Here is a 16031-nt window from a genome sequence, read left to right as displayed (position 1 = left end):
CACACAGTGAATTATTCTTGTTTTTTTTTTTTTTATTTTTAGAGAGGAAGGAAGGGGGGGAGAGAGATAGGGAGAGAGAGGGAGAGAGACATCAATCGGCTGCCCCCTCCACATGTGCCTGACAGGGGGTCGAACCTGTGACCTTCGGGTGCACAAGATGATGCTCCAACGGAGCCACACGGGCCAGGGCAGCACAGTGGGGACAGTGATGCAGCAAACTTTGGTCTGTATTCGGGCAACCTGGCTCTTGGCTGATGGTATGAGGAGGACAAGGTGGAGAAAGGTCAGCTAGTTCTCAGCACTCGTACCCCACTCCTTCCTCTTGCACCCAAGCTCGGTAGCACTAAATGGCCCTCACCTGCCCTCCTTGCTCAGGAAGCCTTGCCAGGGACTCCGACTCCTCCTCTAGGCAGCGTCGTACTGACCCAGAGCTGTCAAACCTTCTGGACACCGTGGCCATCCCTGGAGTGAGCCACCACCCCACAAACCACCAGAAGGTCTCCTGTCTTTATTATGATGAACTTTTTATTATAGAGACAGACTGAACTCTTTTGCATAAAGAATCTCTGGACTGGGTCAGAAATACCCATCTGCTAAAGGTTACCACCCAGCTCTCCCTGCCTCTGCCTCAGCTAAGCCCTCACTTGCAACGTTCATCTCAAGGTCACTGGAAACAGCAGAGGCTGCTGTCCCCAGGGCCAGGCTGCTGAGTTGGGCCACGCTGGCCGGAGAGTCAGGGCTCCTGGCTGTCCGCCAGGTCAGAGTCGCCCCGTCTCCCGCCCAAGTCGGTTGTCCAGAACCTGGAGCTGCCGGAGGAAACCTGAGTTGGGGCAGATGTCACGGTGGGCCTGCACCCTCTGGATGGCCTCCACCAGGGTCATGTTCTCGTAGATCATGAGGAAGGCCAGGACGACCGTGGCGGAGCGGCTCACCCCCATGGCGCAGTGTACCAGCACGCGGCCTGCAGGGAGACCCAACCTAGCATCAACTACCTGCCCTTGTACCACCCACCCGTGTGGGAATCAGAGATACTTCTGGCCGTCCTCAGCCCACCCATCGCAGGGTCCTGGAATGCTGACACTGTGTTCACTGTCAGCTGGGGCAAATGAGGCCCAGAGAGGGAAAGGAACTAGCTCAGAGTCACACAGCAAGTTAGTGGCAGAGCTAAGGTCAGCAGCTGGGATTCCCTTCTCCTGGTTCAAGGTGCTTCCTCCGGCATCCTTTGCAACTCTGGGGAGTGGGGGGAGGACAGTACTCCTGGAGTCCCCTGGGTTTGTGGCAGATTACATGGGGCATCTACCTGTCTCTCCCCCAAGTTCTGCCCTCTCCCCTGTCCCTCAAGTCCTATGCCAAGGCTTTGTTTTAGAGGAGTCTGCTCAAGAGCCTTTGCTGGGTCCTGTGCATTATGCCCAGCACCTGGTCTCTTACTGAGGAATATGGCTATACTGATGACCACACTGGTCCTTAGTTATGTCTGTGATTGTTGGTTTCCAGGATGTCTCTGAAGGGGATGCTCACTAAGTGGTAGTAGCTATTTACCCCATGGGGTGGGAGGGTTGTTAGAGAGGTTTGTGGTTCAGGACACAACCTATCAGTGCTACTGGAAAAAATGGATAGCCCCAGATCTCAACCCCACCTCCACCTCCACCCCAGTCCCTTCCCCAGAAGCTCACCTTGAGGAACACTGAGGGCACTCCGGATGTATCGAGCAACGGGTAGAAAGTAGACACTGAGGTCAAAGAAGGGGTTGTCATCGGCCTCGATGCCATAGTACTCCAAGGGCATTCCGTGGTAGAACTTGGCACCTGTGTCCACTTGAAACTTGCCTGCAGCAACATTCACAACGTGGGTGATGCCCAGCTGGGTCAGCTTACTCTTGTCCCGGGCTGCGTACCTGGAGGGGGGACACGGGGAGCTTGGAATTGGGAGGTGGGGGTAGATCTCCCTGGTCATTTCTGGCTGTGCTGGAACTTGTCCCCTTCCCTCCTCTGCCACCCCCACCAAGGGTAGAGACTGGAACCAGTGAACTGGCTGGGGGTGAAAGGGCTCCTCTAGTTAGAGTTCAAGACTCCCTTGCCCTAGCTGCTTTGGCTCAGCGGTTAGAGTACTGGCCCGTGTACTGAAGGGTCCCAGGTTCGATTCTGGCCAAAGGGCATGTATCTCGGCACGTATCTCGGTTGCAGGCCTCAATCCCCAGTCTTGGTCGGCACACACATGGGTGGGAGGCAACCAATCAATGTGCCTCTCTCACGTCGTTGTTTCTGTCTGTCGGTCTCTCTCCCCCCCTTCCACTCTCTCTGAAAAGCAATAGAAAAAAATATCCTTGGGTAAGGGTTAAAAAAAAAAAAAGATTCCCTTTCACTTAGGCCAACTTTTCTGGAGAGCATTTTGGCCACATGCATCAAAAGCCTTAAAAATGTACACGTACTTTGCCCAGCAAGTCTCCTTCTAGGGACTTAATTAAAGAAAGAACCTAAGCTATGCCCACAGGCATCTGTAAATTGGATCTAGTGATATTTTAAGATGGTGAAAAACTGGGAGGCAATCACTAAATATCCTTTAATAGGAGACTGAGTATGCGCAGGTAAATGAACTACTATGCAACCACTAAAATTTGGTAGATACAGGTAAACAAGGAAAGGTGTTCATGTGATATTGAGAACCTGTGGAAAATGCACAATACAAAACAGAACATTGTTTAAGAAGGTTTTAAACATATGGAGTATGATTCCATTAAGAAGCTTTCTATATAAAGCAGATTACAAAATGAGATTAGAAAGTGGTATCATTTTTGTAAAAAACAAATGTGAAAACACATTTATGTATGTATTTTTTAAAAGGCAACGAGGACTTTATTACTTGTTATCTGTAGGGAGGAAGCATATTTGCCATATTGTTAACAAGACACTGATCACTATTCTCTAAATATTAAGGAACATTTCTAAAATCCACATATATTGGCCCATATGTTCTACATTTTAAGAAAATTTTTAGAGAAAATGACTCAGTTCTATTCTCTATATACACCCTAGAGAAACTCGTGTGTGTGTTACCAGGACACATGTACTAGAATGTTCCTAGGATCACTGTTCATAATAGCCAAAAACTGAAACAACTCAAGGGTTTGTATACAAATAAAATGCATAAACTATGGGGTATTCACACAATCACATAGTTACAGCAGTAAAAACAAACGAATGAGCTGCAGCTACACATAATAACATGGGTGAATCTTACGATTTTGAGCTAACTGGCCAGGCACAAAACACACACACAGTATAATTCCACTCATTTAACTTTAAAAGACAGACAAAACTAACTATGTGGTTAGGTAGATGAGTGGTAACAGTAGAAAGAAAAGCAAGGAAACAATTATTTCAACACTTAGTGGTTATCTCCAGGGAAAGGGTTATAATGAGGAGGTTTCAGAGGCATCAGTAATGCCCTATTTCTTGGCCTGGGTGGTGAAACTTCAAAAAAAGCTCTGTGCATTTTCCTCATGAGTGTTCTGCTTCCCAAAGTAAAAGAATAATTTCTATAAACGGGAAGAAACATGTGGAAAGAGATTATGAGGCAAAGAGGGTGCCACCCGTGCCCCTAGAGGGCTCTGGGAGAGGCTCCCCCCCTTTGGCTCCCCTTCGGCTCCCCCACTCTCCCACGTGTGTCCTACTTACGCGTCTCCCAGGAAGAGGTTGGGCCAGACCTCATTGACGTGGCTCAGCATGGGGGCCCGACGGACCCACAGCAAGCGCTGTAGTGAGGACAGCGTCGGTGGCTGGTAGGGGGACACTGGGACTGTTCCGTGGATCTTGGGCCTCCGGAGGTCCTGCTTTTGCAGGGAGTCCATCCTGGAATAGGGTGGACACCGCGGTGGCTAGAGGCTTGCTCCCTGAAGGTGGATCCAGCTGACCCAGAGGCCCAAGAGTGGTGCAGAGCCCAGGTGGCACTGGGATGATGTGAGAAGGGCCTCAGCTAGTTCGCATGAGGTTATTAACCAGCTCGGCTGGGGCTGAGGCCTAGACCCTTTCCCAAGGAACAAGGGAATCAACCCCTTGTTACCCTCTTTCCTGCCCTCTCCAGAAACCCCTGAGGTCAGAAACTTTGGCCAATGAGTCCTTGGGGCTCCCTGTTTGTGTTGATGAGTCAGTGCAGACCCAACCCTTTAAGTCGCTGGTCACATGGGACTTTGTAGGGATGGAGACTTCAGATGGCTGTGGCTCCCTACAACCTGGGCAGTTTGTCTCAAGCCCCCTCCTCTGCTACTTCTAGGGCTGGTCCTCAGGCCCCCACACCCTCCATTTTCAGGTGCTTGGAGAGCAGAGTCCATCTCTGGAGTGAGGGGCCTGGGCTATGAACCACATTTGTTAGCATTTCCATACTGAATGAACCCTCTTAGGGGCCTGGTGCCTCACTTGTGGTAGGTCCTTATTTTACATGAAGCTCAGAGAGAAATTTTTTAAGTGACACCCAAAACCATATGGCTGATATGTAGCAAGGCTGTGGTTTCAATACAGGTCTGTGATCCTGCACTTCAGTCCTCAAGTCTTCCAGTTAATACCTTGGGGACTCCAGAGAGTGGTCACTAACCCATCCAACTCTGCAGGGGAGCCTGGCATTGCTGTTACACGTGTGCCTACAAGTCCTGGGACTTTCCTCCTTACCCCAACAACTCCGGCCAGCGCTGCAGGTCAGACCTCCCCCAGGTGGGCTGGGTTGTCTCAGGAGTCAGCTGGTTGAGGAGGTCTGGGGCCCTGCTGAGCTGGGCTGTCAGTGGCACCAGTACGTGGGTCTGGTGCCGTGCTGGTAAGGGGTGCCTATCTTGGCTAACTGTCCCTGGCCCTCTCAACCAATAACTAGGGAAGGTACAAACTGGAAAAAACATCTTTTCTTTGGTGCCAGGACCAGAGAGAGAAACAGGCACCCAGGAGGCCACTGGCTTGGCCAAGCTCACCCAGCGGGCAGCCTGTGGGCAGGGCGGAAGTGAAGACCCTGATTTCCCCCTCATTCCCCTCTGCGACCTCTCAGGGCAGGCTGAGTGGCCTGCCACCTACCTAGGGCATGGTCTAGGGCTGGGAGTGGGGGAGTAGGGGCAGGGACAGAACTAAGCACTTGATCAGAATGGGGCTTGGGTAGGTTCCGCCCAGAACACAAATGCTGTGAAGCGGCTAGAATTCCAGGCCCTCCTCTTGGAGTCCATGGGGGTGGGGCCCCAGAGCAGACCTAGGCCCTGTGGAGGGAAGCACAGTCCTTCCAAACCCCAGGCCTTTGCTATGCCGGGCATCCCTTTGGGATTAAAAGCTCTTGGGCCTGGAACTCCACATGGAAATGGGAGGCTGCTACCTGAAGTGGTGGGAAGGGAACTCTAGAGAGAGGGAGGAGAGCCTAGCCACGATCTATGTTGTGGCCTCAGGCAAGTCTTTGCCCCAATCTTGGCCACATTTCTCTTTTCATGTTAAACATCCTGGTCTTGCCTGACTGAGGAGCCACTAGGGGTCTGACCTGAGAATGAGAGAAATGGCTGGGTGTACAGCAACTACAGGGTAGAGAGCCGTGTAGTTAGGATGGGGTAAGCCCCTAAGCCCCAGGGTCATCCAGAAGCCACACTGGTCTGGAGCCCCTGGCTGGAGCTTGAGCCCCAGGCAGGGCAGATGGGGCTTTGGGAAGTCTGGTGGCGGTGTGCAGGCCTCTGAGCTTGGCATGGGGTAAGGCTGCCCCCCAGTGGCCAGTGGGTGCCTTGCAGCCCAGCTGAGCCTGGGAGAGGACAGCCAGGCTTCAGCTGGGCCCTGTTCCTCCTGGAAGCTCCTGGGCAGAGGGGGAGATAGCAGAAGGATCAAGGATTGGGGGCTCCTAAGCCACAGCCTCCGCCTCAGCCTCCTAGGGAACCTAGGCCCAGGCCTTGGACTAAGGGGGGCTCCTTGTCTGGTCCCATCTAGGGCCTCCCTCCTGATGCTCATGGATGTGTCCCTCACCTGTCTACTCCATCCCACTTTTGCCGGCTGAGTCAGGCCCAGCCCCTTGCTCATTGGCTCATCCTTCAAGCCCCAGAGACACCCAAGGAAGGAGAGTTGGTGGCTGCAACAACTCCCCTGGTTTCTGCCACCCACAGACTGCCAAGGACCCTGCCTGACACTTCCTCCCACATCTCCTCAGCCATCTGAGGGTGAAGCGAGGCCCAGCCTCCAGCAGGGACTGGGTTGGTTTGGCTGTTCTCCCCATTCCCTCTAACCCTCATTTGGCCTCCTTCCTGCATCGCCCCCTAAGCCGAACAGAGGCCTCTGTAGGCAGCAGCTTGCCTGCTCTGTGTTGCTGCTGTTGACAAGTTCAGACACTTGTCTTCTGTCTTTGTATCTCTCCTCCTCTCTGTGTTGCTCTCCCAGTGGCCTCTGTCTCCCGTCCTGTCATGGGAGCTCATGCTGCTCCACAGCCTCCCAGCAACCCTGCATGCTGGTGGCCTCAGGCCAAAGCACAGGTCGTCTCAGGGCAGGGGGCAGCTGTTTGCCACCCACCTCCTCAGCTCCAGCTCCAGCTCCAGGAGATATTCCCCCTGCTCTTCCCTGCTGCTCACTCTCTCTGCCTCTTCCTCCCCACCAGGCAGACCAGGTGGGACTGTGGCCACAGGACAGGTGGGGCTGGAGACCTCTGAGGAGTCTGGTGAAGGAAGCCTCAGAGAGTGGGGCAGGTGGGCTGCCAATGGTGAGCTGCCAGTGGGTTTGTGCACCCAGTGTGCAGACCATGGAGGAGGGCAGACCTGGGCAGAGCTCTTAGGTCTGGTGCTTGTATCTGTGAACTTCTCTGAGCCAGTGTCCTCACTGGGGCTGCTGTGAGAACCCTATGAGGTAATAAATGTAAGGCACTTCCCACAGGGTCTGCCTCATAGTAGATGCCCAATAAATGGTGCATCTTACTGTTATCACTATTATTATTATTACTGTTACCCATTCAGACCTCAGCCATCCTGGGTAGGAGGTAACTTTCCCATGGGACCGTGAGGCTTGGTCTTTATCTCTGTTTCCTGATATCTGTTTCTCTGGTGATGATAATTATTATAGTCTCCACTTACTAAGGATGTACTATGTACCAGCCAGAGCTAAGGGCTTATATTTTCTCATTGTATCCTCACAGTACCCTTATGAGGCAGGTAATATTAGTATCCCCATTTTACAGGTAAGGAAACTGAGACTCAGAGAGATTAAGCAATATACCCAAAGTCACATAGCCAAGAAGTATGGGAGCCAGGATTTAAGCTCAGGTCTTTCTGACTCTACCATGCTTTGTCTGACCCAGTCTATCCCCCAATCTAACCCAATCCCCTCCCTGCCCCCACCACAATACACACAGGCAATGGTGCCCTGGTCCTCATTACCCAGCAAACTCTATGTCCCCCCCACCCCCGAAATAGGGCCACTCACCCACCTGTGGGGGTATCTGGCCCTGGCTGTGGTCTTCTCTGACAGGCACGGTGTGCTGCTGACTTCCAGCCGCTTGTCTCTGCACACTTGATGCTGTTTCTATTTTTGATTTGAGTTTAATTATAAAGCATGATGTGCTGCTCCCCTCTCTGGCCTCCCCCTGCCATTCCCCACTTACCCACTGGTCCCATGGCATAATCAGTGCCACACCCAGACAGGCACCTGGCCCTGCTTGAACAGAGGCAGGCGGCAGGAATATGCCTGAGGCATGCGTGTATGTGTATACTGATTGTGGGGCAGGGAGAAGGAAGATCGAATAAACCATTTTAAAAGCTCCTTTGGTGCCTTGGCCAGTTTGGCTCAGTAGTTAGAGCATCAGCCCACGGATCCAAGAGTCCTGGGTTCAATTCCTGGTCAAGGGAACGTACCTGGGTTGCAGGTTCAGTCCCGGCCCCAGTCAGGGCATGTAGGGGAAGCAACCAATCCATGTGTCTCTCTCACATCGAATTCCTTCCCTCCCTCCCTCCCTCCCTCCCTCCCTCCCTCCCTCCCTCCCTCCCTCCCTCCCTCCCTCCCTCCTTTCTTCCATTCCTCCTTTCCTCCCTTCCTCCTTTCTCTAAAAAAAAAAATCAATGGAAAAATATCCTTCAGTGAGGATTAAAAACAAAAAGCTAATAAGTAAATGAATAAATAAAAGCTCCCTTGGCTTTCAAGGGTGGTGTGGAGCACGGGCAGAAAATTAATGCTGGAAGGCTCTTCTATGGAGGACAGGGAAGAAGCCAGCCTGAATCACACACAACTGGTGGCATTGCCAACATCGGAACCCACGTCCAAGGGCCTTTAGTTGGGGGCTGAGGATTACAGGACTGGCCCAGGATTAAGATCTAGAAGACTCAGGCTCAGGGAAGTAAGGGAGACAGACAGAAGCGTCAGTGGGGCTCAGAGCAGGTCTTCAGACCAACCCTGGCCTGCAGGCAGAGCCGTGTGTCCAGAAGCCACTCTGTCCTCTGGCAAGTTCCTCCTTCCCCCAGAAGGCATTCCTGGCCCAGGTGCCACCGTCCCATGAGGCCAGTGAGATGGTCTTTAAGGTCCCTCCTAAGGTTAACTGTGATCACTTTGAGACCTTGGATTGGGGCCTATTAAGAACCCTCCCTGCTCTCCAGAGACCCTCCTCATATACCCAGCACTCTTCCTCGCGCTCACTGCCGGGTAACGTGCACAGACATATGGGTACCTGCAGCCATACCCACATGGGTCTCTGAAGGCTGAGCTCCAGGCAGTAAGGCTCAGCCCCTGCTGGGGCTCCCTGGGGGCCCTAGGGAGAGCTGGTGGGCGCAGCAGTGGTGGACAAGGGCTACTGTGAACAATTACAATCACCTCTGGCTCTCCTCCCATGCTCCCCCACCCCCTCCAAGGGACTTTGGGGTCCCTGGCCGAGGAGCCTCAGGGCTTGGCTGAGAGGGTGGCCCATTCCCACCTGTGGGGACTGAAGACAGTGGCTGAGAGGGAGCGCAGGCAGCCGGAGGAATCGGATGGAGTAGCAGGCTCTAGGACGGACCCCACACTGGGCTCTTTCCATCTTCTCGGTGTCCACCTGGGCCAGAGCCTTCAGAAACACCAACAGGGCCAGCAGGGTGGCAAAGTGGCAGAGCCCTGTGGCAGGGAGTAAGGACCAGCTCTGGGGGAGAGATGAGCTTCATGTTACATGTTACTTCATGTAAACCAAGGCCCAGATTGGCTGGGGCCACATCACTGAGTCAGGGGTGGGAGCTGCCACCTAAACCTGCTTCTACTTTGAGCGCTATGGGTAAGGTCCAGAGGGTGCAGGTGCTGGGAGAGAGGAGGAGGTAGGTTTGGGGCCCCAGGCTCAGAGCCCCGCATCTTGCAGAGTCCCCAGGGCTGCTGTATGTCTAGGCTGCACACTGCACAACTCCCAGGGGCGCCAGTTGCACAGCATATTTGGTGGATGGCACCCCCAGGAACTGTGCAATGTGGTAGCCCAAATGACTCCCCCAAAGCCAGCTGCCCGACGGGAAAATGCTGAGGTTCGGGGTCAGGGTATTTTAGAGCCTCAGGCCGAGGAACTGGGGTGACTGGGCATGATCAGAGGTCTGCTTCTCGGCCAGGCTCCTGAAGATGGTTTAGAGGAAAGAGGGCAGGGTGGGAACATGCATTCCTGTCCTACTCTTGGCTCCCGCAGAGCTCCACACAGTCTTCCACCCAGCTTAGCCCAGGCCTAGTCCCAGCTCCAGCTATAACCCTAATTTCCTTCCATTACACTCACCCCCCAAATTCTAAACCTAGCCCTCTGTGCTGCCCTCCTCCCCATCCCCAACATGCTCATCCTCCTGACAGCGTGTGCAAAGGGGTCGAACTGCTAAAATGCTCCCCCTTGGTTGGGCTGGCTATGCATTCAGAGACCAAAACCGCTCTTCTGGGTGGGGGGTGGGGGAAGATTCAGGCCATGCTCTTGGCAGGAGGAGAAAGCTGTCCCTCTTCCAACTACCAGGAGAGCCTAGGCCAGCCACCCACCCCCACTGGCATCCCCTGTGAGCCAGTGGGAGGCGAGGCACAGCCAAAGTCAAGGTTGAGGAGAGCCGAGGAAAGGAGCAGTAAGGGTGGCAGGAGTTGGAGGCTGGTCAGGGGAGTGGACATCAGCTCTGGAGGCCTAACCGCCCGCTGATGGCCCTCAGGGCGGGGGTGTGATGCGGGGAAGGTAGGCTGCTGGAGCCAGCCAGGGACAGCCCCAGCCTGGGTGTGGTGGGAAAAGGGCAGTGGGTACTCTGCAGCTGCCTCATAATCCTGGCACCACCCCAGGAAGAGACACCCTTGCCTCCTCCCAACTGAGCTGGAGGAAAACACAGGGTCGATGCCAAAGAAATTACAGCGGCCCCTCAGTGGCCATTTGTGGACTGAGAGCCTGAGAAGCAGTGTTGTTGCTGAGTAGTCCTGTTTCTCCCACTGGGCGGCTGGGGACACTGGGGCCTCCAGCAGGAGGGGAGCGGCTTGGGGAGGGAGCAAGAAGGCAGGAGTAAATGGACGCAGGAAGGAGTCTGAATAGACTTCAGTGAGACCTTTATGTCCTAAAGGGGTCCCCAGGACCACAGAGAGAGGGAGGTTAGGGAGAGTCCTTCTGTTGACCTGAATTCAGATTGGGTGGGGGCCGGTAGGGAGTGGGATGCTGGGTCTAAGGCAGAGAATGGACTGTGTGACGACAGAACTTTACATCAGCAAGGTTGTGTGGGGAGCTCATGGCTGGTGGCAGGAACACCGGTCTCCTTTCCATGTGGGAATGGTGAGGCAGGGCTGACGTGAGAATTAACGCACTTTCTCCCCAGATCTGGAGGGAAGGTGTGCAGAAGTGCGGGAGGGTTCCGACAGCCCACAGGTGCCAGGACTGGCTGGGCTGCTGCCTTGGTGGGGTTTAGGTGAGCCCACCACAGGCTTTTGGGCAAGGAGGCAGGGCAGGGCAGCGTCAGGACCAGGTAGGAAGGCCTCACCTCTTTCGTTTTATGCTTTCCATCCTCTCTGGGGTCTGAAGAATCTGGGTAGGCCAGGAGACAGAGGGCCCTACTGGAGGCTTATCTTGGCTGGGACTGGTAAGACCTTGGGTCAGCGAGGGAAGCCCAGCAGGCTGGACAGTGGGCCAGGTGCCCTTCAACCCTCAGTTCCAGCCAGACACAGCCCTGACAACTGACCTGTGAACTGGGCCCATCCCATGTCCCCTATGAACCCTCACCTGACCTCTCACTTCCAGCCCTCACTGGCCTCCCCCTCCATGCTCCCTGCCCAGCTCTCACCTGACCTCTCACCTCTTACTGCACCCAGCTTTGCTCCCTCATCCCCTCACCCTGCCCAGCCCTCACCTGGCTCCTCAGCTCCGGCCTGCACCCCGCAGCCTCTGGTCCAGCTGGCAGAGCTGGTGAAGGAAGCCTCGGTTGGGGAAGACCCAGCGGTGCTGCCTCACGGTGATCACTGCCTGGCGCAGGGACATCTGCTGGTGCAGCATGAGGTAGGCCAGGACCAGTGTGGCGGAGCGGCTCACACCTACCACACAGTGCACCAGGACCTTGGCTGAGGAAGACATCCTGGTGAAAGATCCTTTCCCACCGGCAGGCCCACCCAGGTGCTGGGGTGGGGACCCAAGTTCTTTTCCCTACTCTGCCTAGGGTGGACTCCGTGACAAACCCTGGCCAAATCATTCAACATCTATGGGCCTCAGTTTCTTGATCTGTCAAATGCGTAGACCAGAACCTATTTTGCCTACCCTTGTGATGGGGTCCCAAGTCCTTAGCATGGCTTATAAGACCCTCCATGAACAGACCCCCGCTGATCCTGCAGCCTCATGTCAGGCTGTCCCACCCTGACCTTCAGCTCTAGGAACACAGGGTAACTTTCAGTTCCCTGAAGCTGTCATGGTCTCTGGCCTCCAGCCTTAGCACATGCTATTCCAATGCCTTGTAAATCCTTCCCCCTGCTCTTGGTCTGACTAACATTCACTACTCATCTGTCAGGTTTCAGCTTCTTCGCATAGGCTTTCCTGACCACTCATGGTATCGCCTGAATCACAGAGCAGCTCATCCTTTTTGTATGTGGCCCAGTGAATACTGCTGTAGAGGGAAGTCACCCTGCCTCCTCTGAATTCAGCACCCCTGCCCTGTGCTCCCACAGCTTTTCACATTTGCCCACTCATATGAGTAGCACTCATAATACTTTACATTTTGACCCTCTTTCCACCAAACACAATGACAGGTTCTGCAAGGGCAGGCACCTTGCCTTGTCTAAGTGTGAATTCCCAGCATCTAGCTCAGTGCCTGGCACAGAGAAGATAATAAATAGCTGGTGAGTGAATGGATGAAAAAATGAATGTCAGAGTGCTTTGGATATTAAGCAGCGCTATGAGGCGCGGTCTTGTCTCTCCCATCACACAGATGAGAAACTGAAGTCCAGAGAGGGATGCTGGCTTGCCCGGGGTTCAGGTAGCAAGGGTCACAGCTCTCACCCAGAATAAACACATGATAGGGCTCAGCCTCCCCCAGGTCCCTTGTTGTCCCCTGGGTGTTAGAAGTTTTTTTCCATTTGAAAGTACTTTGAGGCACCAATCAGACATCTAGGTACCAAATGTCGATTTCCAAAGGCTGAGTGCTGCATAGAAACAACTGTTTTGCTGTTTGGGAGGCCTGGCTTCCAGCCCCAGGGCTGCTCCTAACTTGTGGCATGGTCTTGTATTCCAGGCCTCAGTTTCCCCGTATGTGAAGCTATGTAGTTGGATAAGTTGTTGAAGCACTGAGCAGAGGATTTTTAAAAACCTGATGGCTTTTTAAAAAGATGGTTGGGATCCTCCCCTGACACCTCTGAGAGGACCCAGTGCGGCTCTCACTACAGAGCGTGCTGTGCCTTTCCCCGCCCCCTCCCCCCAGGTGCACTTTCCTTGACTCTCTCCTTCTCCTGGGTTTGGGGGCCCTTCTTTTGCCTCTGTGGCTTGTTTCCTGAGCCCATTTCTTCTATGGCTCACTTCTACCTCTGTGACTTTCTGGATAAACCTCTTACAGTCTGAAAAAAATAAAATAAAATAAAAAACACCAAAAAACTAGGGATGGGAGGGCACTGATGTTTGAAGGGAAACTGGACATCCCCCCATGACTGAACAGGATGGATATGAGATCAGACCCCTGTCCTACCCCCGGGTGTGCTGAGGCCACGGTGGATGAAGTCAGCTGCAGAGGAGAAGTAGGCACTGATGTCAAAATCGGGGAGGTCGTGGGCTGGCACTCCCAGATAGCTCACACTGCTGCCGTAGAAGTCAGGGCCGCCCTGACAGTAGAGGCCCCCGTGGGCGGCGTTCAGCACGTGGGTGATGCCCAGCTTCCATAGCTCAAAGCGGTTATTTGCTGTGGCCCTGGGGAAGGGAGGAAGGGGTCTGGATGCTGGCTGAGCCATGGGGTCCTGGAAGGAGGCTTTGTCAGGCCCTCTACTTCAGAAGGATGGAGCCATTAGGGTCCAAAGGGAGTCAGAAGGAACCCAGCAAGCTAGAGCTGGGATCCACAACTCAGAGCTTTCTGGTCAGAGAGCTGGTGGTATAGGAAGTTATCTTTAGCCCCTCTTTGCTTCCTGAGGTCATCTTCCCCTGCCCGGGCTAGGACTGGAAGGGATTGCCTCACCCCTGGAACCTAGCTGCCCCACCCTTCCTCCATGCCCTATGCCTTCCCACACACTTCCGGCCTTCCATGGCCACTACCTCATACCTGCTTCTACTCTGCAAATGTTTAGAGGTGACAACTTTTCTGATTCACCTTTAGTCAGGCTTCCTTGCCCACTGTGTCCAGAAGAGAGAGGCTAGGACCAGGAAGGGAAGCTCTCTGTCTAATCCATTTCATACCCCAAATCACCACTCCCCAGGCCTCTGCCTCCCAAACTCCTCAATTTTCCTGGACGTGCCAGCAGACTCCTGGAACTTCTGGGAGCTCCCCTTTCAGGCAGGCAAAGTCCCCTTCCCCTGGGGGCTGCATCTGGTCATTGCATGGTCCTCAGCACACAGGGGTCCTGGACAAAGTCCCTGGCCTAGAATGCTGAGAGCAGAGCTATTTCTCCATGTTCCCATCCCACCCCTATCTCTGGTAAAGAGCCCGAGAATGGTCTCTACTTGTTCCCACTCCCACACCCCTTAGGCCAGCTACCACTCACGCATCTCCTATGTAAAGGTTGGGCCAAACTTCATCCACCCGGTTGCAAGAAGAAATTTCCCCCTCCCTCAGGAGCTCCTCCAGTTCCACAACGCTGGGGCAAGGAGTGGCTTCGGTATCTCCCCTCGGCTCTGGGAGCAAGGCCTCAGCCATGGGCCAGCCCACCCACTTCTCTGTCTCTGCCGTCACTCCTCTCTGCCTCTCCAGTGTCACTTCTCCTTCCCAGAGATTGGCAGGGACAGGTGGAACAGAAAGAAGTGACTCAGCATGTCACAGGGGCCTCCAGAGAGAACAGGACATTTTCTTCCCCAAGTCACCCCTGACAACCCCAAGCTCCATGACTACGTGAAATCAGGCGTACCCCTGCAAACCACTCTATCCCTCCACCTCAGTTGCTTCATCTGCAAAGTAAGGATAATTGCACCTACCTTAAAGAACTGTGAGGACTTCATGAAACAAAGGCTATTCTGTCTCTAACACGTAGTATACGCTTAAGAAACATTTTTGAACAGGTTTAGAGGCCTGAAAAGGCTATTCCATTCTGAGGACTGAGTTAAAGCAGAGATCCTGGGTGGAGAAGGGGTGGTTGATTCCAAGGATGAATGACAGAAAAAGCACTGCAAGCCTGGGTCCAAACTGTACAGCTGTCGGATGAGTCTCCAGATTTAGGGCTCAGGAGAAGTTTCCTGAGTTGCAGAGTCAGAGAACGACCAGGGGGAGGCATGGAGGACCTCATCTAAAGGCTGCCCACAGCGTTCACGGGTGAAGGTTTGAACAGTGATTTTGTCATGAAGGTGGCTGATTTCTCAAAAGAGAAGGCCGAAAGGAGCCGTGTAAGTCAAAGGGGGAGAAGGGAGGTGAATGTTGCCCTCGACTTTCTGAAGAGCCTCCGGGCCCGTTGTCAGAAACATTTTTGGGTTGGGAGGGGTATCCCTCTAATTATAAGGGCTTTTGTCTCCACAATAGGAACTGAGGAAGCATATCGGTCCTTCTGCCAGAGCTAGTTATTGGGAAAAGAAGTGAGGTGTCTTGCCTGCTCTCAGATGACTTCGTGAAGGCCGGAGGGCGCTGGGAGAAGGGCCGGCTGCTGCAGGAAGCCTCCCTGCTGCCCCGGCCTTGAGTCCAACTGGAGAGTAAAGTCCACACAGGACATCCCACGTAAACATGTTTACCCTGTCCCATCCGCATTAGAGCCCCTGAGGTCTGTCTTGCACCGCTCGGGAAGCAAAACCAAGCTGGGGCTGGAGCCCAGGTCACAGACGGGCTTGGACGCGGCCTGGAGCGGCTGGGCAGAGCCTGGGCAGAGCCTGGGCAGAGCCTGGGCAGAGCCTGGGCAGAGCCTGGGCAGAGCCTGGGCAGAGCCTGGGCAGAGCCTGGGCAGCTCCCACAGGGCAGGGCGGTACAGCGGAGGGAGAAGCGCATGGGCTCTAAAGCGGGACAGTCTGAGTAGGAATAGTGGCTTTAGCACACAGTAGCTGCCCTAATTCGAACAAATTTCTTGGCCGTGTAGAGTCGGCACAAAGCTTAAGTGAGATATTTACATGGTCTTTGGCACAGGGACTGTCAGAGGGTAACTGGGCAATGAAGGGTAACAATGATCATTATGAGTTGGCTCTTGGAGAGGACCTGGCTGCTCCCGCTAGAGGAATTAGGATAATTTCCCTTTGTCCTCAAACCCCATTTACTAACCTCGCCGGCCCCGCCCCACCGTCCCTGTCCCATCTCCCTCGGCCTTTCGGCTGTGGGTCTGACGCATGCGCCCTTGGGGTTTCTTGCCGAGGCGCTCTCGCTCGCCTCCCGAGCTCCGCGTCTCTTCCGGTTTTGGCACCGCCCCCCTCCCGTTGGGCTCCGCCTCCCGCCAGCAGGGCCCCGCCTCCTGAAGCAGTTCCGGTTTGGTTTTAGAGCAGTTGCCGGATCCGCCGAGACCTGGGCAGAAGCC

At 54.2% G+C, this 16031-nt stretch overlaps 1 protein-coding gene across 1 annotated transcript; it reads right to left on the bottom strand.

The window, feature by feature from the left end:
* Nucleotides 1-549: 549 nt before the first annotated feature.
* On the bottom strand, nt 550-14245 carry DUSP13B (dual specificity phosphatase 13B). Its single transcript, XM_087824131.1, has 7 exons — nt 14094-14245; nt 11276-11483; nt 8887-9087; nt 7414-7508; nt 3675-3848; nt 1674-1894; nt 550-961 (listed from the first exon to the last, which is right to left on the bottom strand). Exons 1-7 carry the CDS (start codon nt 14243-14245, stop codon nt 759-761), a joined length of 1254 nt encoding a protein of 417 aa, XP_087680257.1. The 3' UTR covers nt 550-758.
* Nucleotides 14246-16031: the final 1786 nt, after the last annotated feature.

The sequence above is a fragment of the Miniopterus natalensis genome, chromosome 14 (genome assembly GCF_054644295.1).
Source record: "Miniopterus natalensis isolate mMinNat1 chromosome 14, mMinNat1.hap1, whole genome shotgun sequence".
NCBI lineage: Eukaryota > Metazoa > Chordata > Mammalia > Chiroptera > Miniopteridae > Miniopterus > Miniopterus natalensis.
The sequence above is the reverse complement of the archived record's forward strand: the minus strand, read 5'-3'. Positions and strand labels throughout refer to the sequence as shown.

Excerpts from the sequence above, each read along its gene's own strand:
- DUSP13B (XM_087824131.1), bottom strand. The coding sequence starts at position 14,245 with ATGGCTGAGGCCTTGCTCCCAGAGCCGAGGGGAGATACCGAAGCCACT. Across the intron at positions 3,849-7,413 it reads AGGGCCAGATACCCCCACAG|GATGGACTCCCTGCAAAAGC; the intron begins GTGGGTGAGTGG and ends ACCCTATTCCAG. Across the intron at positions 962-1,673 it reads TGCCCTCAGTGTTCCTCAAG|GCCGCGTGCTGGTACACTGC; the intron begins GTGAGCTTCTGG and ends GTCTCCCTGCAG.